Source organism: Cydia pomonella, chromosome 1 (genome assembly GCF_033807575.1).
Source record: "Cydia pomonella isolate Wapato2018A chromosome 1, ilCydPomo1, whole genome shotgun sequence".
NCBI classification, from domain to species: domain Eukaryota; kingdom Metazoa; phylum Arthropoda; class Insecta; order Lepidoptera; family Tortricidae; genus Cydia; species Cydia pomonella.
The window spans coordinates 37,112,862-37,131,540 of record NC_084703.1 but is presented as its reverse complement, the minus strand read 5'-3'; the positions used below and the strand labels follow the sequence as shown (position 1 = coordinate 37,131,540).

At 36.5% G+C, this 18,679-nt stretch overlaps 1 protein-coding gene across 2 annotated transcripts; it reads right to left on the bottom strand.

Moving 5' to 3' along the window:
• Positions 1-5,819: 5,819 nt before the first annotated feature.
• Positions 5,820-17,066, bottom strand: LOC133521839 (uncharacterized). Of its 2 annotated transcripts, XM_061856943.1 has the most exons (4): positions 16,295-17,066; positions 14,689-14,822; positions 9,881-10,009; positions 5,820-8,076 (listed from the first exon to the last, which is right to left on the bottom strand). In XM_061856943.1, exons 2-4 carry the CDS (start codon positions 14,812-14,814, stop codon positions 5,920-5,922), a joined length of 2,412 nt encoding a protein of 803 aa, XP_061712927.1. In that variant the 5' UTR covers positions 14,815-14,822; positions 16,295-17,066; the 3' UTR covers positions 5,820-5,919. The 2 variants fall into 2 exon arrangements, with proteins under 2 accessions (XP_061712927.1, XP_061712920.1); XM_061856936.1 differs by lacking the exon at positions 16,295-17,066 and having other exon boundaries at positions 14,689-15,665.
• Positions 17,067-18,679: the final 1,613 nt, after the last annotated feature.

The window sequence follows — 18,679 nt, the reverse complement described above, 5'->3', positions numbered from 1 at the left end:
CTCTAGATCTGGAATGTCATCCGCTGCGCTGTGCCCTACCACACAAAGCGAGATGACATTCACAACCCATACCTCTCTTTTGGACATAGTTTAAGGACGGAAAGAAAGGAAGGAAGGAAGGTCGTATCATCTGCGAAAACTGGTCAAAAAACTTTTTAAGGCACATTATGCATGCAGTTACTCTATGGTTTACGATATGTGCTAGTGTTGGACTCTGGTGGCAAAACATTACAGTAATTTTAGGCATCAATCAGAAATGTAAATATCTAGTAATTTATGATTTGTAGATGTTATTCAAACAAATGTAAGATTTTAACAAATTGTATTTTTTTTATAATCACAATTAACTTACAGTATTTTAAGAAATTAACATAACCACAAGACTGTCTCATCCAATGATATAATATCATACAAAATTGACTAAGATTGGCTTGATCGTACGGGTTTTGTCTATGGTATTATATCATTGGACAAATGACAGAAGACTTAAAAACAGACATAGTGAATGAGGGAAATCTCAAACTTTCTCTATAAATTATAGATTTGATTACTTCACATAAGGAAAAGCGAAGAATAAAATAACTCACAAATTGTTGAATAACACTGCACTTCTAAGCCAATTAGCGGTATCTCAAATCAAAATATGCAAACATATACCTTAAACTCTAAAATCATTTGTTTTTGAGATACCGCTATTATATTAGGCTTGTGAGGGCAGAACAATATTGTTCATTACAACACCCAGAGCTTTAGAGGCTGAAGGCACACGTAAGACAAATAAAATTTATATTAGACCTGATGACAGTGATGACCCAGATGGTTTTTCTTATTCGTTTGATTATATTCGTGAAAAAGAAAAACAAACAAAAACATCAAGTAGTAGACATTAGATTACTCAGTTTTAAGTTACATGCATGTTAGTATGTTGGCGTAAGCTGTAAATTTATTCAGTGTGAAAAACGGTGATTGTCGTGTATTGAGTGGCCGCCAAGATCCTCGAATTAAACAGCTCCTGGCTATCTAGCAAGCCGACGTAACTAGAATAGTTAAATCTAAAAACAATCATATTTAAAACAAAAACGCATCACTACTGTAAGGATAACGGTTCAAGATTGATTGACTAGAAAGGAATGTCTAATAGATAAGAGGGTTAAAACAGCATATCCGAGACAGTCACTGAGTTAACCTAACACCGTAAGTATAAAGGGTACAGCTAGAGATGATATTCAAGTCTGAACTTATTTTGCAAATCTAATTTATAAACAAATATAGAAAGTACTAAATAAACGAAATGCGTCATATTTTATTTATTAAAGCGGTATTTGTCCATCTAGAATGTGTATAATTGAAATACCTAAAATACAATTTTCTCATAGTTGCGAGCAAATATTGTCATTACGGTATATACACCGTGGACTGGTAAAACCCGACAGATTTTAAAGTTGTATTCTTGGCCGCATTTAGAGACTAATAGGTCACCATACAAAGTTTTCTGAAATCAGTCTTGTTTTAGAGATGATGACAATTCTTTTGAAATTTACTTATCCGTTGTAATGTTTTTTTTTTTCGCCAAAATGTAAAAAGAAATAACGCGTGTTGTGCAGAAACCGCAAAAACTTTTTTTTCTTTCTAAAAGAAAAAAAAATTGCTGTATAAGACCAAAACTCTCATATAACATTTTTTGCTCCTGCGAATGCGTCGCTGAAATCTGTCTGGTTTTACCAGCGCACGGTGTATAGGCCGCGAGACTTCGTATTCCGCGCGCTAAACGTCTTTCCTGGCCATGAGATTCCGTATTTATAGAATTCTGAGCGCGCATTCGGTTTATAGGTAGTATTTTGACACATTTTAGAGTAAAGCACTATACATACTTTGGCCGGGATAGGAATTACCGGCCTAGTGTGCATAAAGGTCCACGTTTCGCTCGGCCCTCTGGCGGCAATTATATATTTCGCGGCCTTTGTAGTATATAATAACATAATGCGTAATTTTAGTAATACAATTAAATTAATTAAATGCAAAATAATTAAGAGTCTTTACTATGTACAAATTTGCAAACTATGAAAATCATCAGGGTGTAAAAAGAAAAAAAATATTTATTTTCAAAAAACAAAATATAAAGAATGGCGTTAAGGTACGGAATCCTTTGTACGCAAATTCGATTTGCACTTAGCTGAATTATTAGTAATCAACTGTATTACATGTAACATACTGGATTTAAATGTTAATTAATATTTTGTTTACAAAGTAAAACATATAATTATCATGCATCGTCCAAGAAAGGAAATCTCATACTAAGGACGCTAATATAGAAAACCAAAAGGACTATAACCGTCTGTCAAATTCCAACTCGGTAATATAAAATCTTTATATTGATCAAATACATAACATTTAATAAAAAAAATGCTATTTTTATGATAATATGACTTAAGGTAATAGGGAATATGCAAAACTGCATAGGGGGAGCCACTAGCACAAACTGTAAACAAACCGCCTTGATGCATCAACGTTTTATTTATTCGTAACAAATAATGTGTGAAAACTTGTCAATAAACTGTTTAAGGCATAGTGTAGGTATATACACTTAGGTGCAAAACTGTCCCAATAGTAGAATGTGGAGGGGGCACATGTATAGTTGTGCCGCTCTCTAGAACATTCTCCGTTTACTACGTTGTTCTCGCCCGAGAACATTCCCCATACAAACGGATAACATTATCGAGAACGCCACAACTATAGTAGACGGAGAGCTAGCTATGGAAATAGGTATACAATTTATAGAGCAACGAAATCCCTCTAGTTAGAGTTAGTATGCCATACTATCATTATTAATTCTTTCAAGCGCCTGGCAGTCTGGCGCCTGGTGTCAGAGTGATTGGGCAACAAAGGGGTTCTAAAATCAATTGAAGCTATACAATTTATAGAGCTCAGAGTTTGGTGTGATATAATAGCTAATTATATATTAAATTCGAATATAACATTGCCAGGCGTTTTAATTGGGGTAAAAGTAGTGCCATGTGACATCCAAGGTGCGGGAAAAAGACGTCAATGAGACATTCAGCCGAAAACTCAAAAATATTGACGCAGCGAAAATATTGACCATGCAAATGCAAATCAGAACTGCATCAACAATGGCGTCGAGCAAACTACATCAGCAGTATATGGGGAAACGCTCATCTAAAAACCCCAACCCAATTTACCCCACAAGATTATGGCTGGACAGAAACCGAAGGGAAATTCGATCTACTTTGGTTTGAAGGGGATCAATCACCAGCCTACGTAAATGATATTATCATTCAACCCAACAAAGAGGAAGAAAATTAACGTGACAGGCATATATAAATTTATATTATTATGTTATACTTTTTTATCGATATATTGCAGATAATGCTACCGAATACGTTTAATAACATTAATTTATTCTTACAGATGACGATGCCGACTCAGAAGAGGACGAGTATGAATGAAAATAAGCGTGGCAACATTAATGCTTCAGGTATACTTTATTTACACAATAACGATGTTTAATATTACTGCCCCAAATAAAACATACACCGATACACACGTTACACGTATATTTTAGGCTGCGGGTTAAAAAAATTGGACGGGTTCGATCCCGGGTTGCAAAGTTTCTTAAAACCGGCTAAGTGCGAGTCAGTCAGGCTTAGTAACAAAGTCCCGTTTTCAGCCTTTGGGTAGCGAAACACGATACAGTTTGACCCAGTAAATGAGATGACTTGGCACTTCTGGACAACCTGGCACTACTTTTCCCCCAATTAAAACGCCTGGCAATGTTATATTCGAATTAAATATATAATTAGCTATTATATCACACCAAACTCAGAGCTCTAAAATTGTATAGCTTCAATTGATTGTAGAACCCCTTTGTTGCCCATCGACTCTGACACCCACCGCTGATAAGCTGCCAGGCGCTCGAATTAATCAATAATAATAGTATGGTATACTAACTAGAGGGATTTCGTTGCTCTATAAATTGTATACCTATTTCCGTAGCTGGCTGACTAATAGGCACATGATTAATACATAACAGTACTTAAAATTTCCTACAACTCGGCTTAACATTTGATATACTCGGAATTTATGGTTATTTTGTAATTTAGAACCTGAAGGTATATAGAAAAAAAACACCTTTTTATTTTTTCCAATATTTTTATTTCCTTCTATGGAAACTCCAAATAGGGAACCATACTTCATTAAACAATCAGCCTCTATTTATGAATTAATCATGTGCCCCTCCCATTGATCGACATCGACTTCTCCACATTCTACCAAGATGCTACTATTGGGAAAGTTTTGCACCTAAATGTAAGTTACTCTATGTGCTAGTGATGGCTATGGCGGCAGAATATTGCAGTACTACTCCCTATTCTAAATATAACATAGACAATAATAACAGTAAAATCACTTTGTCACAGGAACGGGCACTATTCATTGTTATTTGTTAATAGTAATTTATGCGACTGCTGCATATTGGAAGGCATTACAATACGGGTGTGGGTTATAAAATGATCACACGAGTGTTTTAACCTTTTGAACGCCAAGAGCCACTAAAGTGGTCGTGTGGTGTCGTGCCTACCACGCCAACGACCACTAAAGGGGTCATGGCAGACGCTGTCAAAGCAATTTTACTGTTGACAGATAAGGTTTGAATTCGTTTCTCACTAGTTGATATGTAGGCGTGTATGCCACATTTTGATGCGAGAGAGAAAGCGCTCAAAAGGTTAATACCTAATTGTGTACAGTAACATACACTGCTTCATCTAAATTCATATCATAGGCTCTCTACGATGTGTTCAGGAACCGCATGTTACGGCCGGCATTGGGGCATCGTTGCTCTCTCGCGGATATGACATGGCGTCTCCCAAATATCTTTATCGCTCATTTTTTGTTATAGTTAGTTTATTAACAACAAAAACTAATTTTATACTTACAAACGAATTAAAAGATAAACTAAACGTCAAATGACGGTAAATGAAACTCTTTCACGCATGACACGCATCCTTAGTCCTTTTAAGTTAAAAAGCTTACAGTTATGAATTTACCCTTATATTTACGAAGCTAAGGTCTACCGTTTCTGGTAGCCTTAGTGTCACATATATAAGGGTCAATTCATAACTGCCAAAATTACCGACTCTATTTTTTTATGCGAATATAGTCTAAAGTCGGGGGCCCACTGCCATATCGTTAGATATAATTTAGATATCAAGTAACACGCGTGATTTGACAAGATTATTTGGAATTGACACTTCATTTCGAATAAAACGTCATCTCGATTGATATTAGAGGCCAAGTCAAATAGCTTTGTATCTCAGATGTAATAATTTTGAATGTAATTAAAGCATCGGTCATTAATTATCGATACTTTAAAGTAAACACTACGGTGCAACCACAGATACAGTACCCCTAGTGTAAATTTAGTCGATAGCGAAACGTGACGTACGCGTTTGCGTTAAGTCTCATTTTGTATGGGTTTTTGAACAGCGCGCCAAGCGGGACGTTTTGGAAAGTCAAAAATCTCATACAAAATGACACTTAACGCAAACGCGTACGTCACGTTTCGCTGTCGAAAATATTTACACTAGGGGTACAGGTTTCTTAATATAGGCCATTAACATGACGTTTCCGAACATATTGTAGGGAAGTTATGATATACATATAGATAAATATCATTACTGCATATCAGTCTAAATCAACTAGGGAGGTAAGAAAAAAGCGTACTCCCATCTTAAAGGCCGGCAACGCACTAACAACCCCTCTAGTGTTGCAGGTGTCCATTGGCGACGCTAATCGCTTACCATCAGGTGATCCGTCTGCTCGTTTGCCTCTTCTATCATAAAAAAAAAGTCTCCACAATGAGGCTTCTAAAAATAGTCATTCACAATTGAGTATTCATTGGTAAAGCTACGCTTCCTTAATTAAATTTATAGATTTAAGTAAACATAAGAAAAGATTCGTATATTCATGTACTTCTTTACCTACTTTCATAGCATTCTCCAAAATTTTGTCGGTGACATCGCTTTTGTATATTTTCAACAACTCCCATTGCCAAAATGCGGATAACTGATTGGGATCAAACTTTTTAGAATTAGTGTCTTTAAAAGAAAAACAAAAGTATTTTTTCGAGCAGTACAAAGACAACAAGACCTCAATAGGCCTTTTAGTATCTTGTTTCAGCTTTAGCCTGAATTTGATAAGACAGTTAAAATGTTCAGGTAAATCTTCATTCAAGTCTAATAACTGCAAGCCGTGGACGAGCAGGACTTTTCTAAAATACTGGAATGGCGCCAATGTTTTGGTATTGGGGAACTGAGGGCTATTTAATAATATGTATGCATTTTGTCGTCGCTGCTCATCCGTGCGATTATTTGAGGCAAAAGCACTGTGCGAGTTGTGTTGTGTTGTGTTGGCTAAATGATAAGGTAAACTACTTTGGATCGCATTAAACGCCCAGATGTCCTTTACTGTTTCCTGGTTGTTTAAAGCTATCGCCGTCATCAACTCTGACGCCGGCTTCACTTTGATACGAGGTGCTGGTTTTTCTAAGACAGGAACTTCTTGTTTTTCTTTTTCACTAACATTTACAGATAATGATGTAGTTGACGTTATAATTGGCAAGCACATATTATCGTCATCAACCTGCGCATCTTCTAAGCCATTGCTAATTAAGTTTGATGGCATCATGGCTACATCATCAGTTGTAACAACAAGTTCAGTTTCAGACATATTGTTTTTTTTAGGCAGTTGCCGCGGGTTGGCAACAGGAGTTTTATTTAGCAATTTATTTCTATAGGCCGAGTCACTCGATTCACTAGGAGGGCCAGCAAACGATGGATCTTCGTCAGTTTGGGCAGATTGAAGTGGTGCCTGATCATCACTTCTCACATCGGGGACAGTAGCTACCACCGCCTCCACACCGCTATCTCTACAAAATGAAATATCGTGCAAATTTTTCCAGCACGCATCATCATTTTCTGAATCTTCACGAGATTTTAATTTTGTCATAATTCTCACAAAATTTGAACCTTTTTTTTGCATTTCATTAGCAGTAGGCGTCCATGTAATATCTAAATCTTTATGTTCCATGTATCTTAATAGGCCGGTGCAAACAAATCCCTGTTTATTTAATACTTTTCTACCTAAGCTTAAAACTTTGTGTTTGAGTGAAGATTCAGAAAATGTAGATTTATTCAAACCCCCAGTGTCTGCCTGAACTTTCTTAATGTAATTTTTGTGGCACATTGTCACAATATTTTGGATTGCTTTGTAATCAGCAACTTCCACCTTAACTTGCCGCCGTTGTGGCATTTTTCTCTTTTTTTCTAATTCTGTATTCTTTTTCGGACAGTCGGAAGACGTATCATCCACGTTAATATAATCAGGGGTAACGATGTCCGTTTCGTTAGTGTTGCTTTGGTCGTCCGTGTTCGCTACGTTGGTGGGATCTTTGTTTTCTTCAAGTATAACAGTCTGTGTGGAACTTATTGATTCAAGACGACCAGTTTTTCTTTTCTTACCTTTAATAATTTGGTCATCACTAGAGTTTGAAAATTCCCGGGGTCTCTTAGCCACATTCTCATTTTCATCAGCTTTATTCTCAGGTGTACTTCCTTCCTCAAAGTTCTTCTTCAAATAAAATGAGTAGTGGTACTGACTATTGCCTCGTTCAACTATCTTATTTTTATTGATAACTACATTTTGTAAACAACCAGTGCTATTTTTCTTTTTATCTATTTTATTTAAGCGCACAGTCAAAAAGTTCTTAAATACTTTTTCATGTTTATTAATAAATCTTTTGTGCGTCGGGGAATGTTTTTTAATTGACTTTTCCGTTAAAAAACTTTTGCTGCAAATCGTACAAACAAAGTGTTTGTTAAATGCTGTTTTCCATGAAGGTTTCTTCTTTTTTCGATTATCATGCCGAGCAACTTTAGCAGCAACATCTGGAACTGCAGCCGCTGGTTTCTCCGGCTCGCCAGCAGGGGCCACTTCTGCTACAGCTGGTGATTCTTTCGGAACAATTTCAGTTATTGGAAGTGTCAACGACTGTGCATCTATGTTCTGAAAGAAAACATTAAGATATAGTCGGATTTTAGAGGGCAAAATTTAACGAAAGGTGGGCATATCATATATTGGGAAATCGATTATTAATGCTTTCCCATATACGACGGCGGATTGATAAGTTTTTTCCGACTAATTTCTTTGTCTATTACATATGCTCTTTCTAGCTAGATATAACTAAACCGATGCTTTTCCACGGCCATTATTCCGTTTTTGATATAATTTTCTGTGAAAACGCTCAAAATAGCCATTTTTGGCGTTACTTTGGTGAACGTGGATTTTTTGTCATATTAGCCACTTTATGAAATTTGGACACATACGTGAGAGTCAGAATGGCGGGTGTACCTAAATAAAATCAAATGAAAAGCATACCATATTTTTGTACCTAATTTGTACTATTTAGTACCTCGTTTAAAAAAAATTGTACCTCACGGTACGTAAAGTTATGATCAAAAAACAGGTCACCCGCCATCCTGACAGTCAGAATGGCGGGTGTACTTTATTACGCTATGTTCCCGTGGTAATTGATAAATTCTATAAAAGCCAAATTTTTGTACCTTTTTTGTACCTTCATATTCAATTATAATATGAGTCATTTTATTTGTGCTTTCCAAGTTTTACTCATTTTATATTTTGCTTGCTATTACAATTTTGCAGGCGTTATAATTTTTCAAGTTATCGATTTAATTTTTAAGAAAAAACGCTAAGGTACAATTATTTTTATTACGCCAGGATTTAGTACCTTTAATGATTAATCTGTTAAGTTCTAATAGCTCAGAAAATCATGTCTTAAAAATGATTTTTTCTTAGGAAGATTTCTTTGTATTGGCGCCTAGCCTTTTTTAAGACATGATTTACTGAGTTATTTGAACTTAACAGATTAAACATTAAAGGTACTAAATCCTGGCGTAATAAAAATAATTGTACCTTAGCGTTTTTTCTGAAAAATGAAATCGATAATTTGAAAAATTATAACGCCTGCAAAATTGTAATAGCAAGCAAAATATAAAATGAGTAAAACTTGGAAACCAAAAATATAATGACTCGTATTATAATTGAATATGAAGGTACAAAAAAGGTACAAAAATTTGGCTTTTATAGAATTTATCAATAACCACGGGAACATAGCGTAATAAAGTACACCCGCCATTCTGACTGTCAGGATGGCGGGTGACCTGTTTTTTGGTGATAACTTTAAGTACCGTGAGGTACAATTTTTTTTAAAGGAGGTACTAAATAGTACAAATAGGTACAAAAATATGGTATGGTTTTCATTTAATTTTATTTAGGTACACCCGCCATTCTGACTCTCACACACATACATACGTATAATACGTAAGTCGCAGGGGTCCCAATCCTGCAAATGTGGCAAGTCAAGTTTTAATTTGAAGCAATATTTCCAGTTTTTGCTATCGCAACGGTAGATCCGTGTGAATCAGCGAGTAATCGTTTGTAAGGGCTGCAGCGGCAGCCAATATGCCCAACTATTATTATTTTTCACAAATACTGTGGTAACATATTCAAAACATATAGAAACTTGATGATATTAGATACGAGTTTTTTTTTTCATAGTAGTGACGATAGAACACTCAATTTGATATCTGAAAGGCTTATCGACCGTGAATTCCAAACTGAGTATTGAGGTCTTTCAGGGACAGTACACGTCTAAAAATATCGATATGAACAGTATACACGACCTATTGTCCATATATTAAGGTAGTGTATAAATATTTTTGGCAGTTTGTCCGTATCGATATTTTCAGACGTGGTTGTACCAAAATAGAAATAGTTGTGGTACACTTACATTTTTAGGCAACTTGTCATGTAGCTGTTTTTGCTTCTCCACAAATAAATTCTTTGTAGCATAATAATCAGCCAACATACCCTTGCACTTTTTGCAAATCAACTGGGGTAATCCATCAAATGGATCAACCTGAAAATATTATCTGGATATAGATCTCATTTATGAAGGTGGTGAAAGAGTGGCCTCTGATTGAGGTTTTAATGCACATAATTGGAATTACTAAGTAAATAGTTCTCATTTTTGAAAAGCAATTAGGTAGTGAAGCACCTAATTGCACATATTTATAGTTGAAGATATATTATTTGCACCAATGAATGTTCTTGCTAATGGATGGCTCATTTACAATAGGGTAAACAAAACCAAGCACCCTGTTTTGCGTAAAGCATTGAATTGAAGTCTTTATTCCTGACACATAAGTTTTTACATTTTCTTTTACTAGTATACACAATGTATCCATTTATTTTTTTACTCTATTCTGTTTATTCTTCTTTGTCAGGCTGACTTTGACATAGGCCTCCTCCAGGCTGCGCCACTCCTCGCGGTTTTTGGAGTCTTCTCCAGTCTTCAGGAAAGTCATCTTCTCATCTTTTGTACGGTTTATAATGGGGCCTTATCTGTCCTCTTAGGTACAGTCAAGGTATTAAGAATAGACACGTACAAAATGCCAAAAATATGTACACGCTACATTAATGTATAGGCAATAAGGTCGTGTATACATATTTTTGGCACTTTGACCGTGTCGATATTTAATACCTTGACTGTACTATTCTGTGACATTTTTTGTCCTTTTGTTGGCGCATCATGTGCCCTATTCATTTCCATTTGAGTTGTCGGATTCTCTGGGAAACGTCTTAGTTGTTTTCCTAATGTATGTGAGTTTGCATCTCTTAGTTTTATTCCCAGTATAGTCCTCTCCATACTTTCCTTCTGTGGTTAAGGCCCAGATTTTAACCATATGTACAACCTTTGAGTATACATGAGTTGTAATTTTTTAAAGTATACTTGAGCTAAACAATATTGATTCCAGCTACTTTTCTACATTTTAGTTTCTAAGTTTTCCTAGTATTCCAACTTTCCAATTTATTCTTATGTTTAAAAATATATATATCATCATCGTCTCCTAGCCGTTTCCGGCCACAGCAACTGCTTTCTACCGCCGATTGTCGCTGGTGCGCTCTCAGGTGACTGACGTAGCCAATCTTAGCAGCGAACGTGCGGCCTCACTCGCTGCAGGTCAGCACCCCTCCGACGTAATTATATGTTATGGCCATAGGTGGTCTGGCCTTTAGCTCGTCACGCTTATTTGTGTCGAATAAAAGTTTAATTTACCTAATAATGTGTCGATATTATACCAGAAACACAAAGTATCATAACTAGTTATGCCTACTATAGATGGATGGGACGTGCGGAATAGTACATTGTTGCCGAGGAGTGGAAAGAAAGGGCCGAGGTCAAAATAAGAAGTACTAATAATAATAGTAGAGTTCCGTAACTTCCGTAAGCTTTTTACCAAGAACCGAATGCTGGCGCCTGGGCAAAGGTCACAGACTAAAGCTGCAGATGCACGAGCGTGGTGTTTGTGCTGAAGGAGTCACCTCTGGTACGAGTGGAGTGTAAACCAAAGGGAGAGCTCCTGGAGCCACTTCATGTCCTACTCATCTTGTGTCTCATTGTTTCCCACGAAAAGAGGATCAAAACGGTACGAAGTACGAATGCATGATACAATAGTCGAAATCAGCAAATTCTACGATATTAGTCTATTCGATGCCATACAACGACGCTAGCCGAAGCCTTGGTTCACTTTATATCTCTGCTCATCCTAACAGGGGCAACCGCCCGGGGCCTCGCGCTTGGGGGGGGCTCGCGGTTGCGGGGGCCCTCGCGCAACACGCTGTGTAGTTTTTTTTACGTCAAACATAAGCAGAGTCGATGCAAAAGTTGTCTAAGAACTCTTAATGTCTGTAAAAATATCTAAGATGGTTTAATTGCAAAAAAACAGTCGTAAAAAAGTGTCATGGCACTATCGCTTATTATATTTTTGCAATAATTTTTAATGAAGCTCAAATTTTGGTTTGCTGCGCCGTATGCAATTTGATATATCTGATATAAAACTGGCATGCCAAAATCGGATAGCGAGACGGAGTAACAAAAGATGATGTGTTTGGCGAATCGTAAGAATGAGCTTCAAGGCCCTAGGTGGCCGGAGAGCGCGCTCCACATCAGGCCTAAACCCCGAAATGTGGAGTGCGAAGCCAAATGCGAATTTACTGTACAGCCGTGATCGTATGACTAAAATATGAAATTTTAAAAAAGCGCATACTGCTTAAGGCCCATAACAACCAAGAAAGTCGCGCTTCCATGCGATGCTAAAGATTGAGTAGCAACTAGCAAGAGAATCGAGATAATATTTACTAATGTCCAGATTATGTATCTAGACATTTTATAATTGTATATAATCAATAGTACCTGGGCGACCGAGCATTGCTCGGTTATAACTATTTATTGTAATATGGTGGTGTATAGGTGTATCTTATCTACATTTTTTACTACATTAAACTTGTCTAAAACAATAAAAATTAAAAAATTAAATATAAACTTGAACATATAAAAAAAAAAGTTAGTCACCGGGCGAGATTCGAATCCGTAACACTCGTTTAGCAGTCCGCGTCTTAACCTGCTGGACCAGACGGACAGTGGCAGGCAACACGAAATTAGTGACCATATTCTGCGTCGAAAGAAAAACGCATGATAACTCGAAAACACGCGTTTTCCCAAACATAAGACTAATCTAGATCGATTGTTTACCCCCAAAAACCCCCATATACCAAATTTCAGCAAAATCGTTAAAGCCGTTTCCGAGATCCCGGAAATATATATATATATATACAAGAATTGCTCGTTTAAAGGTATAAGATTTCTTTGACGATCATAGTACAAATTCATATATATTAGTTTAATATAATTTATATTTAGTATTAATTTTATTTAGTATTAGTTTTTAGTTTTAATTTAGTTTTATTTAATAGATAAGTTAGTTTATTTTTATTGTGCCCGACATTTAATTACTTTTGTTATCAATATTGATAGAGTACTTATTTATAATTAATTAAATATTTATTTATATTGTAATTTCATATCATGAAATAAATAAATCTAAATCTAAAGCTATGCTCTCCTGCAGCTTGGCCTTGCATGGAAACGCTCCTCGATTGGACGTTTGGGCCTTCGGCCGTTTGTCAGATTTCAAGCTCTGATCTCTCGTAGCTCGACCTTTGGCTTTACGCGGAAGTCCCTCGGTCCTTCGTGGAACTTGGCCTTAGGCCTTACATTTTAAAACACTTGGCCATTGGTTTTTGTCTGTAACTTGGCCTTTGGCCACGCCTAAATGCGCTGCAGGAAAGTTGTAGGTCTGACTGAAACAATAAGCCAAGCTTGGCTTTCGGTCTTGCTTACACTAGGCCACTGGTTCAATTCCAAGTTATGGTCTTCTGCAGCTCGACTTCAGACTCGCAGGAAACTCTACACATTCGGGACTGCTGGCTTTATTCTTACGGAGCTTAGCCGTCGGCATAGCTCACTCTGTGAGTGCGATTCCAAGCTCTGCTTTCCAGCAGCTCAGTCTTCAGCTTCAGCACGGGAAGCCATTTAATGCCCCAGGTTTTCTATCCTAGATGGAGCTCGCCTTTCTGCCTCGCTTCTCGCTTTATAACACACACGACCGAACTTCATTCTCTTGAAGCTCGGCCTTTGGACCGTGTACAAGGCGTTTTCCTGATACGACCTACCATTTTTTTTAATTTAGTAATGAGAAAAGGGGCCTCGCAAAGATTTTCCGCCCGGAGCCTCGCAGAGGCTAAGGCCGCCCCTGCTAACGGCAATGCCATTGACCGTTGTCCATGGTGGCTAGGGTGACCAGATGTCCAGTATTTTACGCGTTGTCCCGAATTTCAGGCACGAATTTTTCTATTTCCCGTAATTTGGTGAAACCAATACGGGACAGTACATTGTCCCATAATTTTATGATTCGATGGCATTTAATGATAAAAATTGTGTGTATTAATATTTATCATTTTTTTAATGGTATTTCATTGGCAAAGTCAGAATTTGTTTGCATGTCTATGTAATTTTATAGTCAATAAATTCACATTTTCTTATCCAAATATGTTATTACAAATTGTTTTAAGGGTGATTCATAAAGAAAATCAAAGTTGTATAGGTTCGTGTCTAGATAGATAGATAGATAGAATAAGTACTCCTTATTAGCACACCTCAGTAAAAGATACAGCTTAAACAAAAACAATTAGCAACAATTATTGTATAGGTTATTTAGTTAATTATTTCAAATTTTCCTTTCCATATAATATAAAAATTGTTATGTTTTTAACACATTTACTGCCGGGAACCCACCTGGTGGGCGTTCATGAACTTTGTTCAGATGCCGGAACACCCGCTGGGCGGGTTGTTTTGTATGCAGATATAGACCACCGGTTTCTGGGGTAGTGCGCCGTTTTTTGTCTGGCAGTGAATGTGTTAAATGTTTAACAATGTTGATTGATTATGTAAAATTTTTGCATTAAAAAATGAATGTTGTTTTTTAATAAAAAAAAAATGGCCTGTCCCGTATTTTCAATGAAGTTTTCCCGTAAAACCGGACACCAGATCTGGTCACCCTACTAGTGGCTGCCATCCAACCTTCCCATTATGGGTGTTTGCCCAGCTAAATGGTAGTTTTTTTTTAAATTAAGTGTTGTGCGTCAGTCAAATGCCTATAGATAAATAAAAATTATTGTGGGTTTTTTTTATCTCACCTCGATTCCAAAGCAGTAGTATATTTGCCCCTTAATACAAGGGATTATTTGATATGATCCAGGTTCGCTTAAGCACAACCGGCATGTAATAAATAATTTAACATCAACCTCCTGGTCCATCGCCATCCTGGTAACTGAAATGATAAACAAAATATGTGTTGGTAATTTCACAACACCCATACATAATTGACAATACAAAGATATTTAAAAATAAAAATAAAAGCGTGACAAGTGCGAGTTGAACTCGCCAACCGAGGGTTCCATACTTTTTAGTATTTGTTGTTATAGTATAGCAATAACAGAAATACATCAGAAGTAAAAATTTCAACTGTCTCAAATACGGTTCATGTGATTGAGCCTGGTGAGAGACAGACGGGCGGACAGCGGAGTTCTTTTGGGTATGGAACCCTATAACCAACTAATTAATGTTTGTACACTCACAAGTTGGGTTATTTTAATTTGCTTGCTAATATAAAAAGTTTTATCTAAATAATAGGATATAGTTAGACATACAGCCAAAATTATGTGATCTTGTGGAACTGTTTTATTTTAGTGTTTGATATAGGCGTCATCTGACCTGAAGTATATAATAGATCACATAATTTTTATTGATGTTTTTAAAAAACACAAAATTTACAGTGTGAAAATTTTAATATGGAATGGAAGTAAAGGAGTGTGATTCTACAAGAAACGCCGAATCTTTAACTGCCAGTGTCTCAGAAGTACCCCAGATTTCTCACTTGCAAAAGGGTGTCTGTAGTACTGGGTACATTACCCCGCTTGATGGCCAATGATATTTAGCCAAGGCACATGTAATAACTAATAACACTGAACAAAATAGGTAACACTAATAATAAACTTAACAACAGAAAGCATTTATATGTACAACATGCACATACATATATCAGTATCACAATCAGTTAATGTCAAAGAATATAAATTATTATTTTTTAGACTCGAAAGACCGCAAGCACTGTTCATTATCATCCAGGCAGTAAAGAATTACAACTAGAAGCATAATAAGCTTAAATAATAGATTAGAAAATGTTTACAATTCGCTAGGTGGGCTGCTTCCATTCAACCATAGGTGAATACTTTTACACAAAACAATTGATGAAAACTTATGCCTGAGATTTTTTAAACTACACTTGAGTAATGCCTAGTTTGGTGTTTCCTGATACCTTGTTTCATACTTAGAAACTTTGAAACTATAGGAACTCCATTAATAAACTAGAGTAACTTCATAATATATCTTTTGTTTCGACTATTGTATTATACACAGTTATCACGGAGCCATTCATAGAAATGAAATAAAGTCGCAACTAGTAGAAAGCTATGTTTTCCTTTGCAGCTGGCGTACTCAAAAACACGTTATGTTCATTTTTCACAACGTACTCGCATTGCATGTAAATCTAAGATTACTTCGAAATAATGTAAAACTGGGTTCATATTTTTAAATACCTCGAAGAGACTATCATTGATGTAAAGAGTAGAACATTAAAAGCTAACTTAACCTTAAGACGCCTTTTCAAAGTAATTTTACAAACATTGGTTATTTCATTAACACAAACATTAAGCGTACAAAAACATAATAATAAAAACTTACCCGGGATAAAAACACATTAAAATATACTGTTTAATTTATAATATTATTGAGATTCGAGTTGACATGTACTTGATGATAAGGACGCAAAAAAATGATGTTGAGAAATTCGGAACTTGTTTGAAATAATACCAGCCATCTGTTGGTGAGTAGCTGTACTAATTAGGTAAACTAGTAGCTAACAAACTTGTGTACCTAGTATGGTGGCATCTATTGGGTGCGTGCACGATGGCAGCGCCGCTTAGCGTTTGCAACTACTGGGGAGCTGTCAAATGATGAGCTCAATAATAAGAAGGTTGCATGAACTATAGGAGGCAGCACAAGAGCCGTCAGATTTTTGGCGCGAGGCGTAAATGTGATGTTTTTTGTTCCGATGTAGCCCACAAGATGGCAGAACCTACTATGCACAAGAAAACTCTTGACGTGTAAATGTGCCTGTTTATGGTTCCGATTCAGACCACAAGATGGCAGACCCTCCAACTCGCACGGTCCCTATAGTATATAATGTAGTTGTTGTTGTTGTTCATAATGTTGTTACATTGCAACTGTTGTTTACTGTCAAATAAATGTAAACAAAGATATGATTGATATGAACTTTCAATTTCTCTATTAATTTTAAACTGCAGAGCAAAGCAAAGTAAAATCGGAGCAAGGATTAAACACGAGTAAAATTCAAAGAGGGAAATTATAATCCCAATAGTTCCAATGTTACAAAACCTGGAGGCTTAAAATTTGAACACTGTAAAAAAGGCAAGTTCAATAGAATTATCAAGCGAAGCCGAAGTGTACATGTCTTTAGGAAGTTCATATAAGTTTCCGTAGCCTATGTACACCTGCAACTCCAGAGGAGTTATATGCGTGTTGCCGACCCCAAACAAAGGTTGCCAGAGCTCAATGAGGGGAGGGGTCCCCTCATTGAGTCATTGAGCTCTGGAAACCTTACTCACCGGCAGGAACACAACAATATGTGTAGAGTCTAGTGTTATTTGGCTGCGGTTTTCTGTAAGGTGGAGGTACTTCCCCAGTTGGGCTCTGCTCTAGATCTGGAATGACATCCGCTGTGCTGTGCCCTACCACACAAAGCGAGATGACATTCACAATGCCCATACCTCTCTTTTGGACGTAGTTTAAGGACGTACCCGGGTCCAAGGACGTACCCGGGTCCAAAGAATATCTGCAGCGCATTGTTTACGGAGCTAGAGAGCGAGACGAAATTACCAGGAATTCTCCTAATCAGGCGCGGATCCAGCCCTCAAAAAAGGTTGTGGTCACAGCACAGGCACCCGAAAATCGGCCAAGTGCGAGTCGGAGTCCGAACTCGTTCATGAACAATCATGACTCTTGCAAGTCTTAAACGATCGTACTATTTACCGATCTCAATAGACTGAAAGTGTGACGTCACAAGGCTATTAGGGGGCTACCTTATCAATTTTTCGCAGATACTCGATTCTCAGACAACGTTTCATAGAGGGATTTATTCGTAGATCTAACTTTTAGTCGACATTTGCTAGTCTTGGTTCACATACCGTTCAATTCGCTTTTCTGTTAATTAGCAGAGCACTGACAGAACAATTATTGTATGAATTTCGTTTGGCAGAGTAATCTTTTCGTTTAAGGAACTATTAGTAGAGTAACTTTTTTTTTATATTTTATTTACATTTTTTAAATATTTCGTTGAGTAGTCTATTCGACAAGTTCAAAATGGTCAAAAATAGAAATAATAATACTTGAAAAATACCTCATTGGAATTGAAACAATGTCTAGAAAAAAAAGCGGCCAAGTGCGAGTCGGACTCGCCCATGAAGGGTTCCGTACCATTTATGACGTATTAAAAAAAACTACTTAATAGATCTCGTTCAAACCAATTTTCGGTGGAAGTTTGCATGGTAATGTATCCCATATTTTTTTTTTAGATTTTTCATTATGTTATTTTAGAAGTTACAGGGGGGGGGGACACATTTTTTCACTTTGAAAGTCTCTCGTGCAAACTATTCAGTTTAGAAAAAAATGATATTAGGAACCTAAATATCATTTTTGAAGACCTATTCATAGATACCCCACACGTATGGGTTGGATAATTTTTTTTTTTTTTTTTAATTTTATGACGTATTATAAAAAACTCCTTACTAGATCTCGTTCAAACCAATTTTCGGTGGAAGTTTGCATGGTAATGTATATCATTTTTTTTTTTTTAGATTTTTCATTCTGTTATTTTAGAAGTTACAGGGGGGGGGGGGACATTTTTTCACTTTGAAAGTCTCTCGTGCAAACTATTCAGTTTAGAAAAAAATGATATTAGGAACCTAAATATCATTTTTGAAGACCTATTCATAGATACCCCACACGTATGGGTTGGATAATTTTTTTTTATTTTTATTTTATGACGTA